The sequence below is a fragment of the Hypomesus transpacificus genome, chromosome 14 (genome assembly GCF_021917145.1).
Source record: "Hypomesus transpacificus isolate Combined female chromosome 14, fHypTra1, whole genome shotgun sequence".
In the NCBI taxonomy this organism is placed as follows: domain Eukaryota; kingdom Metazoa; phylum Chordata; class Actinopteri; order Osmeriformes; family Osmeridae; genus Hypomesus; species Hypomesus transpacificus.
Genome location: NC_061073.1, coordinates 12,073,573 through 12,090,366, shown reverse-complemented (window position 1 = coordinate 12,090,366; position 16,794 = coordinate 12,073,573). Strand labels below are relative to the sequence as shown.

The window sequence follows — 16,794 nt, the reverse complement described above, 5'->3', positions numbered from 1 at the left end:
TAACTAATCCTCCTGGCTAGTTCATGACAAGTGCATGACTACATCAGGTAGGATTTGTTACTACGGAATAATATTGCAAAGCTGTGTGCTTACACGGGTCACGCTGTATAATCAGTGTCAAGAGTAGGAGACAGAGGCCCCTCATGGAGCCATGAAAATGCTGATAGTTATGCATCCCCTTACAGCATTACAGACATAATCCACAGTGCAGACCTACTGGCAACTTCTAAGCTTTTATTGACTACACTGATTCAAAGAAGTAAAGTAAGCACATGGCAATATATATTATAACGCCTACACACTGTTGTATACACTTTCACTAGCAGAAAAGAAAAAGCAGATCAATGTGTGTTGGGGGTAGGGGGTCTGATCACTAACAACCCTTGCATAGCACCAGCTTGTAAAAAAAGAGGACACGCCAAAGTTTGTATTTGACATCCATACTATCATATTTCTCATAAGAAAAATAGATTTCGGTGAGCTATCCATGTCACAATGGGGCTTAATCCATTGCTTGAAACAAAAGCTCAAGGTCTCATGGTGGACTAAGCCAACAAAGAGATGGCTTACAAACACACAATAGCAAAGAAGAATCTCTGCTAATTTTGTAAAAAAAATAACAACCAGGTGTTTCAAGTCCTCAATTTCAACTAACTTTTTGGGGAGTAGCAACATTCACAATAGACAGCTATATGTCATGGTTATGCCACAGCTGACATTCCTATAATTTGGCCGTCAACCAGGCAGGTCGAGCCTAAATATAAAAGGCTGTGCCCTGTCTGCCAGTGTGTGACTAGTGTGACTAGCCACATACCTCTAAGGTGAGAAGTCAGATGCAATTTCTGTGTGATTTCGATTTTGGAGAGAGAAACAACCGCTTGGTTGAGTTTTTTTTTTCTTCAGTAATACGGCATTTGTTAACCCTGGGATTTGTATATGTATTTTACTCTAGGAGCTATGGAGTCCTATGAGGATATGAGTGAAGATGAACTGACTAGCTACATTATTCAAATGAGTATACAAGAATCTTGTCAGGATGCCTTAAAATCTGATGTCAGGTAAGGAAAGTAGTACTCGCATGCAACAGATGATGGATAGATGATAGTTCTCGCTGTATTTGATGTGTGCCTAAAATCCAGATAAGTAGGAATATAACTAACCATGTTACGATGGCTCTATTTTCTCCTACAAGCTTAAAGAAAGCAAGTGATGAAAATGCGAGAGTTCTCACTGCAATAGAGAAAGGTAAGTTGGGCAGAAAGGGCCTTGGTTGTCTACCTCTGGGCTCCCCCAATAGTCACAAGGCAAACAGTTGACCTAAGGGATTACCAAGCATCAGTACATTGGCAAACAGATAGCTAAATTGACACAGAGAGATGAGAGGAATGGAGCGTATGTCTGTGTGTGTGTGGGGGGGGGGAGGGGGGGTGTTCGTGTGTGAGGCCGAGAGGTTGAGGAGAGAGGAAAAAGTTATGAATCATGACAGATGGTCAACAAGGCAGTATGATCCACAAAGCTCGATGCCCGTAGAACACTTCAAAGTTACCCTAACTGACAGAGCTGGAAAATAGAGCTGCACCTAAACTTCCATTTCTGTCTCCTTCCTCCTCATCTCTGCAGGGGACGTTTGTGTACTCAAGGAGATGCTGCGCCACTCCTTTGCTTTCAGAGAGCTGGACAGCAGGGGTTGGCTGCCGCTCCACAGGGCTGCATCGCAACCTATACTTGCTGTTCTGGAGACGGTTCTGCGAGGTAAGTTGGAAAAATGCTTTCAAAGTTTTAAATATGTGGCTTAGTTTCACAACTCCATAAATGCTCTGTATGCTTTTTGTTCACGTAATATTACATGGTAGAACTTTCTTGTTGTTGCTAATGGTTCACAACACTGTTCTGGGGACAATTGGTAATTGATGCTACTTTTGGAAGGATTTAAACAACAGTACCTGGAATTCACCCAAATCTTTTATTATCAGATTTTTAGCTCAGTGCTACAAATGCCACCCATGACGGTAGATCATAAATGAACTTCCAGAATTCTCCCTCTGACCTTCAGATGTTTTTCAGTGGCTTCACATGGGCTGACGCTGGAAGAGAGGACAACATTAGGGGGGGAGACAGCCCTGACTCTGGCAGCCAAAGCCGGCCTGGTGGAGAATGTTAAGACTCTGTTGGAGCATGGTGCTTCTCCACACAACACCAACAGCAACAATGAGTCACCTCTATTGTTAGGTAATGCCGTTTAACGAGAGCTAACAGTCAAATTCTGAACTCTATAAACCATGGTTGTATTCCAGTAGCACAGGTACTAAGTCACACAAAACAACAAATAAAGACAGGTGAAATTAGTTTCCTAAATTTAAGTTAAGAAAAACATGTTATATGTCTCTACAGAACCAAAACCACAATGTTTGAATAACAACTTTAACTTTAAAATCTTTCTTTCACTTTATGAAGTTTGACTCCCCACACTGTGTGAGCTTCAAGAAGTCGCAGCCTCAGTGAATTCTATGCTAATTTGACACCACTGAGAATCTCAAACAAAATCCACCATCAATGAATGACATAAAGGAGAGCACTACTAATGATGATGACTAATGATGACAAATCAAATGTACATTAATGAAAGACTTCTTTTTTCGTCTGATTAAGCTGTTCGTGCCGGGTCCTACGAAATGGCGTACACGATGATTGCCCGGGGAGCATGGGTAGAGGAGCTGTGTCGGAAGGAGTGGACGGCCATGCACGAGGCAGCGAAGTTGGGCAGCTCCGAGATGATCATGCTGCTCATTCGACATGGAGGCCGCGCCAACCAGAAGGACTTCCACGGAGTCACGCCGTTATCTGTGGCGGCCGATTGCTGCCACCTTCACATTATAGAGATCCTGCTGCACCATGGTATGTGACAACAGCTTCACGGTCAAATATAAGTGCTTAAGTTGGTGTCACGAATTCAGTATCATACCAAATGGGTTTAGTTTACTGAACTTAAGCTTCTGCAGCGGGGGAATCACTTTAGGAATGCAGGTGCAAGTCCTAAGGTCTTGGGCGAGATACTTTGGCTGAATGAACGTGTTCACTGAATCACATCCCTCCCTGACATATAGCACCACCCGGCTAAATACATTTTAATGGGATCAGTTTTGAAGAGAGGTTGAAGTGCAGGGACCCTTTTTCGAATAACCTTTCAGATTAAATTACCTATGACCAAGACTGTTATTTCTAACGAGAGATTAATGCGATGTTTAACAGTAGGGATATTCCCTTGACAGCTCATCCAACTGTTGTTATTCTGGTAAAATAAAACGGGTCTGAACTGAAAATAAACTGAACAGGAACGTGTTTGAATTTGTCGACCAACAGGGAGTAAAGTCAACTCTCAGGCCTTGAACGGGGAAAGTATTCTGACAGATGCAGCTGGATCAGGAAACCCAGACTGTGTTCAACTTCTCTTACAAAACGGTGCCGACCCGAATCTCGCCAGTGGATCCGGACATCTGCCTATTCACAAGGCAGCCTTTCAGGGCCACTATGAGTGAGTGTTGTATGTCGACAACTGCAATCCAAGAAACTTTAACCCAGACCTTAGTCCCTCACAATGCTGCTTCATTACATCCGACATAACTGACACATCATTACATCATCTGTAAAACTGTTCAACGAGTCTCCTGATTCTCTCGTCCACAGTGTCTTGAACATATTGATACCACTCACCACCAAAAAGGCGTTGAAACAGTCCGGCCAGAGTCCTGTTCACTCTGCGGCCGATGGAGGTCACAGCAAATGTCTGGAGCTCCTCATCGCCCACGACTTCGACATCAATGCCAGCATGAACACGCGCAACTCTGAGAACTACACAGATCTGAGAAAAAGCGCGCTGTATTTTGCTGTCTCCAATGGGGACGTGACTAGCACTGAGGTGCTGCTGAACGCCGGTGCCAAGCCTAACCTGGACCCTCTGAACTGCCTTCTGGTGGCAGTGAGAGCAGGGTTTTACCAGATTGTCCAAATGCTGCTTGACAAACGGGCAGACGTCAACTGCTACTTCACAGTGGTCAGTGACACCGTGTTTCCCACTGCCCTGCAGTACTGCCTGAGAGACGAGATGATGATGCGTCTCCTGCTCAACAAAGGCTACGACGCAGAGACATGTTTCAGGTGTAACCATGACAACCTCTCTGGTACTGTTGGGCCTGACATGGAAAGAATTCCTGTGAGTTGTTCTGACACTTTGTGATGAAAAGATAAGTAACTACTGTCAGTTTTCTTAGCAGACAGGAGACTAGCTATTCCTTAGTTACTGTAGATGGAATTTCCTTTGAGATCAATAAACGGATTTAAGGGAATGAAACTTGAAAGAAAAGAAACAATATTGCTAAACCATGTTGCTGCCAGCGAAAATAGAACATGCTTTGAATGTTACTTTTCCTTTCTACAGTTTTGTGAATTTATGAGCCTTTGTTGCCTGATGCACCTGGCTGGACGTGTGGTGAGGATTCTATTGGATTATGTCAGTCACGTACCCATCTGTTTAAAGCTCAGACTTATTCTGGAGAAGCAGCAGGAGTGGCCGGAAATATGTGACATTCATGGTGAGTTGTGCAATTATGTGAGAACTTGCATACAATCTCTCTGTGCTTGGCTGAGGTAAAATGTTTTTTGACCTTTCACCCAGGGAACCCTCGACCACTCAAGCACCTGTGCCGACTGCAGATCAGGAGGCTGATGACCCTCAAAAGACTTAATGACCCAAGAATCATGAACTCTGACCTTTTTCCTCCCGGCCTCAGAAACGTTCTTTTGTACAAAGAGCTAGATTTGTATGACCAAACAGCTGAATTTATGATGTAAAGGGAAAGAGATGACTATTAACTGTTCAAAATGCCAGCATGTATGCTGTTTGTATTTGCTTGAATTACTGATGTTAAATGAATGCATCATATTATCATAATTTTTTATAAGTATGTTCTTTTCATGTGTTTTAGAGTGTGGATACATTTGTCCTGTCCCTTTACGTAAAAAATTTGGTTTTTCATAAATACATATTTCTGCATGTTTTTTAAAATCACAAATGGACAGTACAGATTTTCAATGTGATTTACAAATTTGTCAGACTGTAGCTCTGCCACTTTCATAGATATCGAAGACCATGTGTTTTATATAAGCACTCAAGTCTGTGAAATGAATTATCTTGTGTCATATGACACTATCATCACCTATACAAAACTATACCAAAGTAGTATTGAAAACTGTTTCAAATTTTTACCTCACAAATTGTCTTTCACTTATTCCAGTTCATTGAGTCTGCCAACGGATATATTCTTACTGCAAACGTTACAAATGCTTGTTAGAAAATAAACATCATAGCTCTCATTTACCACACTAATGGAATAAATATTCATAAAAATGTATCTGTAATTACCTTTGTCATTAGCAGACAGATTTAGCATACACGACAACACACTGCTTGAATGTTATGGTATGGTCTGCATGCTAAATACACAGTTATAACCACAGCAGGTGAGAGCTAAAAAAAGCATGTGTATGTGACGTGTCAGTAGCAGAGGGGTTGTTCAGTTCAGACATGATAACATCCCTACAGTGTAGCTGTTCGGTGTAGCTGTGTACAATGTAGCTGTGTACAATACGTGACTTTAACTGACCAATATTTCAGAGATTCAAAGCAACTAGTTGACATCCCTGACATTTTCTGCAAACCAATCAAGTAAGACATGAATGGATGTTTGTGTTGAATGCCAAAGCTATTTAGATTGTATTGCAAAGTCAACAGTACGATATTTAAAGCGAAGATTTAAGTGGGCCATGCACATCCTAATCATGCTCATCCTCTATATTTACTCTAAGAAATTAATTCTACTGATGACATGGATGAAGACCAGCTTCAACACTATTCCATCCAGTTGAGCATTCATGAGTCTTGTCAGAAAGAATATCTTTCAACATTAGAGAGGTAAAGTGGGTGGGACAAAAAAGGTTGCAAATAAATTGCACAGCTTCATTTGGCTTAAATGATAATGATGATTTACTCTGCACAATGTCATTTGTTTTGATACTTGAATTCAAGCAATGACCATCTGAAGATCTTGAAGGCCATTGAGCAAGGTAAATCCTTCATTATAGATCTCATATTACAAGTTGTTTACATACATTGGCCAATGGGTGCCTGCATGTAAAGGAAGCGCCATCACAGTATGGACTAATTGCCCTCTGGACAAAAGCTCTAATCTTAAAAATGTATGAACCAGAGTGTATCATACTGTATTCTTATTCTTGCATCTTTAAATGTGTTTTAATTTCAAGAATTGACAGTTCATGCACACATAACTTTTTGTCTTAATCGGATGCATTGAAATTACACATTTTAGAGATTCACCAAAAATGAAAACACTATTACCATTGCGCTCTGTGATAAAAACAATTTCCATTTGGTTAAATTTTGTACCATACCTTTTTTTACCTATATCAGTCTGATGGCATATCTCAAGAAAGTGAATAAAGATTATATGTATTATATCTTAAGTGACACCTGTGGACCACCCATTCCCCAGTTGGAAAATGTAATCTTATTATTTGGCCCATTTCCATCCGAGGTGATATATTCGCTCTACAGGAGCTATCAGAATTCCCAGCTGGCTTTGGAGAAACAGATGACCGAGGCTGGTTCCCTCTACATAAGGCAGCTGCCCAACCACTGATCCAGGTGCTGGAGATCGTTTTGTTCGGTGAGAGCACCGAAAACATATGAGGTCCATTTCACATGAGGGTTACACAAACCTCAAAAACGTACAAACACAAAGATGGATGCTGAACTAAACTAGACTTGTATCAAGTGATGGTTGGGCCTCTGACTGCCAAATGAAACATGACCTATTTGAATTGACCAATGTAAGCCCAAACAAATAAATTGCAATTATCCCATTTTGGGTGTTAGTATCGATATGTTTTGATGTAGGAGAGATACGGGGATATTTCAATAAGAAATCTTTTAAAATGTTATCAATCAGTGTAACTTTGCATCTGCCAGCTTCTTGCAGATTAACCCTGGAGGAAAGGACGATGGAAGGGGAGACGTTGCTAACGCTAGCTGCTAAAGCTGGTTTAGTTGAAAATGTGAAAATGCTTGTAGAACATGGAGCGTGTCCGAACAACACCAGCGCCAAGAATGAGTCTCCATTAGTACTAGGTGTGTATCAACATAGATATCTATGTTTATCACAGGTATTTGACCGCTCCAAGCGAAACGAAGACACTATGAAATAATAGCCTAATAGGCCCAGGGTTGGGTAGGTTACTTTTTAAATGTAATACATTGAGAAAAGTAATGATTAATTACAGTAAAGTAATGGATTAATTATTTTGTTATCAGATTACAGTAATCTTATTACTTGTAATCCGTTACTCCCCAACCCTGATTAGGCCTAGAGATTATCTCAAAAGATTTAAAATGATGAGTTTTGCAGTAATCGTGTGGCCTGATGCATAAAAACAGGCTACACCATCTTTGTTAGCAATTAAATATATCAGACCAAGTATACAGCTATTTTGGTCAGAATATCCAAATTAGCTATTCATGTTTCATCTAATTTCAACCATGCAGCCGTTAGATCAGGATCATACGAAATGGCTTCTGCGCTAATTACAAGAGGGGCGCGGGTGGAGCAGGTGTGTCAGAAGAAGTGGACGGCCACTCATGAGGCTGCCATGGTGGGTTGCACTGAAATTATGGAGCTGGTATTAGACCATGGAGGCCAGGTCACCGAGACAGACCAACACAGAGTTACTCCACTTGGGATTGCAGCAGAGTACGCCCACGCGGAGGTTCTCGGACTCCTCATTAAACATGGTGAGAGACCATTAGCATTTAACAAAAGTCTTACATTTACACGTTTCCACAATTAAGCCTATCATTCAGGACATGGCATGCAAATATTCTTTTTCGGTGTGAGTATATTAAAAGTTGCATTTCCCCGCCACACATGAAGGGGGCGATGTGAACGCGCAGGCCCCCAATGGTGACAGTGTTCTGTACGATGCTGCTGGATCTGGGAATCCAGACTGTATAGACGTGCTGCTAGAGCATGGAGCCAATCCCAACATCCCCAGTCTATGCTCACAGTTACCTATTCACCGAGCAGCCTATGAAGGGCATTACCTGTGAGTACATGCCTAATCATTATTGTCATTAATTAAAGGGACAGTTCAACATTTTAAACATTTAGCATGTTTTCTTTTCCAATTAGCTTCACTGCAGACTGCGTTTTCAAATCCGCCATATGGCTTGAGATCATCTAAACTCAGCAAAAGCAACTCGATAGAAGTCAAGGAGGCCCAATGTGGTAAATGTCAGGGAGATGTTTATTGATATTTTTATGATTTTCCTAAAATGTTGAACTTTGTACTTGAAGGTTCCAATGTGTAAATAAACACAGACATTTTTGGAGGCCTTTTAGAGTCTGGGCTGTGAAGTGAACATTTGGAAAGGGGGTTTAGAATTGTATTGGCTCTAAATAAGATATTTTGTTGAAAACTAAACATGTTCTCCATCAGGGCACTGAGAATCTTAATCCCTAAAACTACACGAAGAGCCATTAGGTTGTCAGGACAAAGTCCTGTTCACTCTGCATCAGACGGAGGCCATGTTCAGTGTCTGGAGCTACTGGTGGAGAAGGGTTTCGATGTCAACGCCGTCCTCGAATCTCACATCTCTGAAAACTACGGAGACATGAGAAGAACCGCGTTGTACTTTGCGGTCTCCAATGGAGACGTGACTTGCACCAAAATGCTGCTGAACAAAGGAGCCAAATCCGACCTGGATCCCCTACGCTGTCTCTTGGTGGCCGTCCGAGCCGGGCGGTATGAGATGGTGAAGCTTCTACTGGCCAAACGGGCAGACGTCAACTGCTACTTCACGGTGGTCAGTGACACCGTGTTTCCCACTGCCCTGCAGTACTGCCTGAGGGACGAGATGATGATGCGTCTCCTGCTCAACAACGGCTACAACGCAGAGACATGTTTCGATTGTAACCATGAAGACGACCTGGACTACGTAGAGGAGTCTGGGCACAGAGACGAAAAAGTTCCAGTAAGTTCCTGGTAGCCATGGGAGTGTGAGGTAATGAGGTGATATGCTGTTGATTTACCTTTGGTCTGAAGGCTTCAACAACACTGTTGTTGGCTTGCAGGTGTTATGATACATTGTAATTACTATAAATAAGAGTCAAACTCCAAAATGGAACAAAAGGTTATCCATCACTTGACCTCATGTCTAACTGCCACTGTTTGACTGACATTTATGACTTTGGTCTCACGTGTCTCTGTTGTCATCTCTGTCATCCAGTTCTGTGATTTCATCAGTGTTTCCTGGCTGGTGCATCTAGCTGGCAGGGCGGTGTGGATCCTTCTAGACTATGTTGGTCTTGTGCCTCTCTGTAGCAAACTGAAACAGATCCTGGCTATGCAAAAAGAGTGGCCTGAGATATGCAACATATTGGGTGAGAAATATAATGACATATCATGTTTGTTAGCTTTGTTTATAATTTGTTTTAACTTTAATCTTTTTCTTGGATCACCTATGACCAATAGGGAACCCCCGTTCTTTATCACACCTGTGCCGACTAATCATCAGGAAGCAGATTACCCCAAAGAGACTGGCTGACCCAAACATCATTGCCTCCGCCCCCTTCCCGCCTAGACTGAGAGACTACCTCCTGTACAAGGAGCAAGATTTATATGGCAAGATTATCTGTATGGAAAACTGAAAATCCAAAACACTGCTGACTAAACAAAGGCTACTTCATGTTTTTGAGCGCATATTACCTGTCACTTTCCATTAAAATGCAGATCCACCAGTAAAGAGTCTCAGAGGTAGAAAGGGCATATGATCAAATAATGTATGTCATGCTTGACAGTTTGTGATTAGTAACAGACATATCTAGTCCTGCTTTTCAAATGATTGTCAATTGTCATGGTCCATATCCATGTTTTAGATGTTAAGGGATATTGAAAGGTCTGTCATTTGAGGCCTAACGTCTAAACCCTGTTTCAGTCTGGTTAAAGTTCAGGTCAAATGTTAAGGGTGGGGGCAACCTTGCATTGAGCTTGTATATGTTTATTTTACCACTGAAAGGGACATAACTAGCAACTGTAGATTTGCTCCTAAGACATATAAAACTAAATTGAATCTAAATTAAGAATGTTTTATAATTTAACATTTACATTTAGTCATTTATCCAGAGCGACTTACAGTGTACATGGACATTCCCCCGAGGCAAGTAGGGTGAAGTGTCTTGCCCAAGGACAAAACGTAATTTCACACGGCCGGAATCCAACCGGCAACCCTCCGATTAATAGGCCGATTCCCTAACCGCTCAGCCATCTGACGCCACATGTATTTATTCTGTGTATTGACATTGGCACCTAAGCCCTTTTTTCAGATGAGCCCTGTAATAAAACATTTAAGCATTTAAGGAAAATACAAGTTTTTTTACTCTTAATAAGTCTAAAACATAAGTTTTTTTACTGTTAACTGTCCCTTTAACAACCGTTATTCCTATGCTCCTCACTGAAACATGCTGTTAGCCAACAAATGGAGTTCAACACTGACTACTACCATGTGAGTGCTTTAAACCTCCACAGCACTTCACTTTAGTAGCTTGACCTGCATTCCTAAAGACAGATAATGAAAGTGGGTCATCTTTATAAAAATAACCTTATGGCCTGCATCAACAACAAACATGCCCTCAGCTGTCAATGGAAGAAATCTGACTTCCATCAACAGACTTCCCAAGTTGTGACACTGAATATAAATTATTTGAAAGAAAGTGCCTTGAGTCTGATGCACAGAAACACATTTTTGTAAAAAAACTGTCTCTTAAAAACCTAATATTTGATTGAATATGAAACATAAAACATGTAAAAACCATAAATATGTTTTCAGATACACAGAATACATGCCAAGACAGTCCCCCTGACTTCCACTAGAGAGCAATGTTATCACCGAACAAGACAAAGTTAGTTGAAGCTTTTTGGACAACAAAACTTAAATCTTGTTAACTTGTCCCGAATCAGCTTTAAAATAGGCAAGAATATCTTCCCTTATGGTACAACCAACAGAAGGTACTTAGATTCCTTTAACATGTCCTGTCTCTCAGAGTTGGCATTGCTTGTGTTTGAAGCTCACTTCAGATCAAACTGGTCAACCAGCATATCTGTAAGGCAATTATGGTAACTGAATCATGCTAACCCTGTATTTTAAAAGATCATGTTCAAATGAACAACATGGCATGATACAACAACTTTGTGATGCTGTTCCTTCTTGCCTTGTCAACACAGCAACAACCACCATAGCGCCATTAGATAATGCTTCAACAACCTTTAAAACACTCACTTATTCTCCTGTTTCTCATTTAGTTTTCATCAATATTGTTGTACTTGTGTAGCACACAAGACACTAAACTAAGCTTACATTTCTATACTGGACACATACTAAAGCATCTCTTTCCCACTTGGAAAATAAGTGTTTACAGTACATAGCAGCATGATGAACCTATGCAGTATGTCCTGACATTATGTAACACTATCAAGCTCCATCTTTGATGTGTCCCTTAGGCTTTGTTGGGCTAATTTCTTGGTGGGCACAAGCTTGCCACAGGTCTCCCAACTGACACTAAGTGGGCTCACATTCCTCCTTTAAACCTCTAATTGACCCCCCCACCCTAAAAAAAGACAAGAACGTCACTGGAAGGCCCTTGGTTGCCCCCCGACCTTCATCCCCCCCTCCCTTAAAGGCTCCTCTGGAAGCTAAAGAAGATTAGATGCACAAGAGCACTTGCTGTCTATTTCCAAACCACTCAAACTGTATCGGCTCCCTGGTCTCACACTTAAACGACTCCCTTTCAGGCTTCATTAAAGCAGGTGGAAGACTCCAAAGGTCCGACCATGAGTACCTTTGGGTACCACAAGGAGTTGGGAAAATACGAGGAGGTGGATGAAGAAGAGCTGCTGGCCACCTTGACTTCTGAGGAACTCCAGGAACTGGAAAGCGAATTGGCCGACATCGACCCTGACGACAACGTCCCCATTGGGCTGAGGCAGAAAGACCAGACGGCTAAGAGTCCAATAGGCACCTTCAGTAGGGTGGCACTACTGAAATACTTTGAGGATGAGACTCTGAAGCTGTTGGATGGGAATTCAGAATCAAGTGCTCAACAGGTGAGTAAGGGTAGACGAGGATGATGTGAGCAGGAATTAACAAGAATAAATTGTATTATTATACTTCTTAAATATATGTTAAGTATATATATATTAGGGATCTTAACACAACACTTGGAGTTATGAAATGGTGAAAATGAGACAAAATGTCTGAAAAACATGACATTGTGTTATTTTGATTTGATACTTAAATGTTAAATAATCTGAAATAAAAAATGTAAAACACTGTAACAAAATATATTGTTAAATCTCACTGTTTAGCATAGTACAGAAACAAAGTCAACTTTGACAGAAGTCAAATTCACATTATTGATCCCACAAGGGGAATAGTACTAACCACAATGGGTAAATAGGATAAATAGGGAAAAAAGTATAGACATTTTTTTGTCAGAGAAATACCAACTCTAAGGATTTTGTGCGAGCGCAGTTGAGGTATTCCTCATTAGGAGGATCAGTGTCTGTAAAAGTAAGGACACAAGCACATGTTTCCCCCTTTGAATGCAGGAAAGCAAGGACGAGGAGGAACCATCAGATAAGACTGAAAGGGAATGTGGAACAGAGAGTGACGGCTACATCACTGGGTCCAAGGACAATGAAGGGAAAAATAAATGCCTAACTGATGGAGGGGGTGGCAAAGATGAGGAAAATGATGAAGAGAAGAAAGACAAGTGCAAAAAGGAGCCTTTGCTAACATCGGACAGATGTGGTACAAATGCCGACGTCCCATCCGGGAATCCAGAGAAAGGACTTTGCAAGAAAGACTTGGGGACCGAAACCACAGACCTCAACCTTAACGCAACCTCAGACAGACTGAGTGGGAACCCCATCGTGATTGACGAAGCCCTGGAACGGATCCTTCACGATGATCCCACCATGACGGAGCTCAACCTCAACAACATCGAAGACATCTCCCAAGAGACCCTGCTGCGCTTTGCGGAAGCCCTGAGCGCCAACACACACGTTCAGATCTTCAGCCTCGCAAACACCCACGCCGACGACCGCGTGGCCTTCGCCATCTCGAAGATGATGCAAGAAAACCGCTCCATCACCAACCTCAACGTCGAGTCAAACTTTGTATCCGGCCGGGGTATCTTGGCCCTGGTGGCGTCTCTCCAACACAACAGGACCATCGTCGAACTGCGCTTCCACAACCAAAGGCACATCTGCGGGGGCCAGGTGGAGATGGAGATGGTGCAGCTCTTGAGAGATAACACCACTTTGCTGAAGTTGGGGTACCAGTTCGACCTACCCGGCCCAAGGATGACGGCCACCAGCATCCTGACCCGCAACCAGGACAGACAAAGGCAGAGGAGACTGCGACAGCAAAGGGAACAAGGCCTTCAAGAATTACCAGTCACAAAAGAGGCAGTTGCCAAGCCAACAGGCCAAGTGTCCGGTTCCAAACCTAAAAACAGGTTGAACCAGACATTAGATGAGTGCTCTCAAAGACTGACACGTAACCACCTAACCTCAAACAAGGTCCCTCCTCCGCCTCCCCCTCCCCCATCCCTCTCAACTTCTTCAGAGAAGAATAAACCAACCAGGAAGATTGCGGATATGATAAAACAGCACGAAGGTTCGAATGGGGTGAAGGGTCAGCTGGGTCAGAAGAAATCCAAATCCAAAAAGGGCAAAAACGGCTCCAACGAAAAGGAGAGCACCGACATCCTAAAGGAGCTGAGGAATTCCCTGAAGCCTTCCCCGCGGAAGAGGAAAGATGACCCTTGCTGTCCCCTGGCACCCCAGAGGTCTGGCAGAGACGACCTCATGGAGGCCATTCGTGGGAGCAGCATACGATCTCTCAAAAGAGTAAGCATAGCATGTGTACGGCTAATTGTGACTGACAAATACATTGAAGGGGCATAACAGTTACACTACACTTTTTTTACACTACACAACAGTAACAACTACACTTTTTTTGTAGACCTGCAAATAGGCAAACAAAGGCTTAAAGGACAGTCAATTAAAGGGTGTCAGTCTGCACTGTATTAAAAAAAAAGATGGGTTCTTTTTTAAACTCTTCAAAAACTAATTAAACCTCCTATGTGGAAACATTGCTATCACTGGATGACAGCCCTCACAACCCTGCGAATTCTTCCCACTTAGAGAAGTTATTTATAGATGGACATTTTCACCCCTGGCCGATATGACAAATGGCTTGGAGCATGGATGTGCACCAGAATGATATCACGGCAACCTAACAAACAAACTGGAGGGTAGATACCCCAGTAGGCAGTCAGCAGTGCAGTTGAAGGGGAGTTACAAAACAAATCGGGCCTCACTAACCTCTATCAGCTCACATGAAAAATTCATTTTAAATTGCGAAACTTTCATTAGTTACATTTATACCACTAATATGTGTATATGAGTGTGTGTGTGTATAAATCCTTACCCTTTCAAATGTTTTACAAGCATCATAAACAAAGATACTATCAGCACAACTGTGAATGAGATGACAGAGGCTAGCAGCAGGAGCTTGCTCTATACGATGGAAAAACATATGAATAACTGGTCAAGCATGTACTGGTTGGTCTCCCAGCAGATTGTGTGCACTTAAACTGACCTCCATCACAATTATCACTGCTTAAGAACAACTGCTGGTATGCCAGGCTATAGCTCTCACCATGCCAAATGTCTTGCTCTTTCACGTGTTCTCTCTTGAGGTTTCTCAGGCCCAAAATATCCACCAACTCATCCACAGACGATAAGATGGTATCTGTCCTTGTTTAGTTGTCGATCAGTGAATTGAACAATAACATCTTTCTCCCAATAGGTGAATGTCCAAAAGTGACCATCTCTCAAATTGACAGGATTGATGGTCCTCTCGGACAAAGCAAAGGATGTTTATCTCAAGACAAGAATCTTCTGCACAATTGTTCACCAACATTAAACTGTATTTATTTTTGTGATATGAGACCTTTGTTACACTTTTTGGCTAAGTATTTGTATTAATCCAACTTACATGATGACTTCTTACTATTCATAACTAAACAATGTAGTTTAAAACTAAATATTAATGTTATTGACACAATAATATCCAAGTAGGATTGTATCTACTGTGTAATTTGTAAATAAATTATGTGGTGTGCAGAGGACCATAAGATATTGGATTGCATAAGACTTCTGTATTAAATTGTTTGCTACTTTGATAACCAGGCTGCAGTAGGACTGTATGGGAGAGTGGGGTCGAAGCCATGGGGACAGAGCCAGAGAAATGGTCCTTTCACAGACAGTTTTCAACACAAAATCACGTCTTGAAATGACTGAATTAAATTAACAATAGTTTAGAATATTGTTGTAACAACAGTTATGCAATGCTTATGATAGCAGACGGCTGGTTTAACTCCGTTAATAATCTGTGTCATTATTATCTGCCATCTTTGAGCAACACCTGGTCCTTGGTGTCAATCGTTATCAAAACAACGGCAAAGACCCTCTTACATCGCAGTATTTGCAACTACAAACTGGCGTAATTGCAGCTCATCGAGGATCCTAAAGATAAACCTCAATTCATACATAGTCAGAACAGCAATGGCTGGGAACAAAATGACAAAGTGTTAGTACTATCTGTAACCAAATTGCTTCTAATCCAGCGTTGTCGCGGTGTGTCTGTCTTGGATAGGATCCTAATTCCTAACTTTGTTTTGCAGCTGTTCAGAGCAAACACGCTTCCCACTGGAGAAACTTGCATGAAATGTCTCTCTAGTGTGAGAGCGCCCTTTCAGAGAAATGTCATCCATTATCATTCGTGGAAAATGACGTTTTTATTTTAGCTGAGACTATGTAACAGAAAAATACAAGACATATTGTGACAGTAAACGTCATTTATAACACTAGAGAAGTTATGAAAGAATGGATTGCTATTAGGGTGTCACTCAAAGTAGCACTGCACAGTGTAGTGTAATTATCTATAGATGTGAAAATTATCACCACCCTCTCAAATCTAATTTAACAAAGAACAATTAAGATTTCAATTAGTCCCAGGCATTTTCTTTTCATCGAAAGAGAGCGTCCTGAATTACACATTACGGAACATGAACTGCATTTAAAAAGTAGTGTGTAGGTGTAAAGCAAACAAATCCTGTATTAATAATGATTCAGGCAGCAAAACTTAGTTAGTGGGGCCTAGAATAAGAAACGTTTTTGGAAAACACTTATTTTGGTCATGGCAGAGATGGTTCTACTCGCACCGGCTCTCCGGCAGTAACCAGCTGAGACACTTTCTCGAGCTCAATACACATTCCCCTACAGGTAGAGGGTACACAGCACCAAAGGTGGAGGCAAGGGGGGTAGAGGGAACAGGAGAAACGCGTTGAACATTCTGTGTCACGTTGTTGGAGTGTTGGTGAGTACCTGCTCTGGCCCTAGCTGTAGGAGTGTCAGGCTGCGTAATGTGACGATGGTGCTGAATATCGCGAGTCTCCAGCATGAGCCTGCTTCGCTCCATTATAAGGCCCCTTCAAATAGTTACTCGAGGGAACACCTTCGTGATTTCATAGGTACCTAGAAGACAAATCAGCAGCAGCAATGACAATCAACCTTAGTTATGCCCTCAAATAAGATCCC

At 41.8% G+C, this 16,794-nt stretch overlaps 3 protein-coding genes and 1 long non-coding RNA gene across 5 annotated transcripts; 3 read left to right on the top strand and 1 right to left on the bottom strand.

Annotated features, from left to right (window-relative positions):
* Positions 1 to 796: 796 nt before the first annotated feature.
* Positions 797 to 5,257, top strand: LOC124476899 (ankyrin repeat and SOCS box protein 15-like). 2 transcript variants are annotated; one of them, XM_047034344.1, is made up of 10 exons: positions 797 to 821; positions 953 to 1,058; positions 1,193 to 1,245; positions 1,621 to 1,752; positions 2,065 to 2,229; positions 2,650 to 2,895; positions 3,361 to 3,532; positions 3,685 to 4,210; positions 4,436 to 4,589; positions 4,673 to 5,257. In XM_047034344.1, exons 2-10 carry the CDS (start codon positions 958 to 960, stop codon positions 4,846 to 4,848), a joined length of 1,725 nt encoding a protein of 574 aa, XP_046890300.1. In that variant the 5' UTR covers positions 797 to 821; positions 953 to 957; the 3' UTR covers positions 4,849 to 5,257. The 2 variants fall into 2 exon arrangements, with proteins under 2 accessions (XP_046890300.1, XP_046890299.1); XM_047034343.1 differs by lacking the exon at positions 797 to 821 and having other exon boundaries at positions 872 to 1,058.
* LOC124476901 lies at positions 2,054 to 5,457 on the bottom strand. Its single transcript, XR_006957066.1, has 3 exons — positions 5,420 to 5,457; positions 5,264 to 5,322; positions 2,054 to 2,084 (listed from the first exon to the last, which is right to left on the bottom strand). It is a non-coding gene; the product is annotated as an uncharacterized LOC124476901 (long non-coding RNA).
* Positions 5,458 to 5,577: 120 nt separating this feature from the next.
* On the top strand, positions 5,578 to 10,476 carry asb15a (ankyrin repeat and SOCS box containing 15a). The gene is made up of 10 exons (XM_047034971.1): positions 5,578 to 5,722; positions 5,863 to 5,968; positions 6,083 to 6,120; positions 6,609 to 6,740; positions 7,043 to 7,201; positions 7,616 to 7,861; positions 8,001 to 8,172; positions 8,566 to 9,100; positions 9,356 to 9,509; positions 9,601 to 10,476. The coding sequence occupies exons 2-10, from the start codon at positions 5,883 to 5,885 to the stop codon at positions 9,774 to 9,776; spliced, it is 1,698 nt and encodes a 565-aa protein (XP_046890927.1). The 5' UTR covers positions 5,578 to 5,722; positions 5,863 to 5,882; the 3' UTR covers positions 9,777 to 10,476.
* Positions 10,477 to 11,832: 1,356 nt separating this feature from the next.
* Positions 11,833 to 15,376, top strand: lmod2a (leiomodin 2 (cardiac) a). The gene is made up of 3 exons (XM_047034972.1): positions 11,833 to 12,228; positions 12,733 to 14,037; positions 15,002 to 15,376. The coding sequence occupies exons 1-3, from the start codon at positions 11,956 to 11,958 to the stop codon at positions 15,017 to 15,019; spliced, it is 1,596 nt and encodes a 531-aa protein (XP_046890928.1). The 5' UTR covers positions 11,833 to 11,955; the 3' UTR covers positions 15,020 to 15,376.
* Positions 15,377 to 16,794: the final 1,418 nt, after the last annotated feature.

Excerpts from the sequence above, each read along its gene's own strand:
- LOC124476899 (XM_047034343.1), top strand. The coding sequence starts at position 937 with ATGTATTTTACTCTAGGAGCTATGGAGTCCTATGAGGATATGAGTGAA. Across the intron at positions 1,246-1,620 it reads TCTCACTGCAATAGAGAAAG|GGGACGTTTGTGTACTCAAG; the intron begins GTAAGTTGGGCA and ends TCATCTCTGCAG. Across the intron at positions 3,533-3,684 it reads GCCTTTCAGGGCCACTATGA|TGTCTTGAACATATTGATAC; the intron begins GTGAGTGTTGTA and ends TCTCGTCCACAG.
- asb15a (XM_047034971.1), top strand. The coding sequence starts at position 5,883 with ATGGATGAAGACCAGCTTCAACACTATTCCATCCAGTTGAGCATTCAT. Across the intron at positions 6,121-6,608 it reads CTTGAAGGCCATTGAGCAAG|GTGATATATTCGCTCTACAG; the intron begins GTAAATCCTTCA and ends TTTCCATCCGAG. Across the intron at positions 9,101-9,355 it reads ACAGAGACGAAAAAGTTCCA|TTCTGTGATTTCATCAGTGT; the intron begins GTAAGTTCCTGG and ends TCTGTCATCCAG.
- lmod2a (XM_047034972.1), top strand. The coding sequence starts at position 11,956 with ATGAGTACCTTTGGGTACCACAAGGAGTTGGGAAAATACGAGGAGGTG. Across the intron at positions 12,229-12,732 it reads CAGAATCAAGTGCTCAACAG|GAAAGCAAGGACGAGGAGGA; the intron begins GTGAGTAAGGGT and ends CTTTGAATGCAG.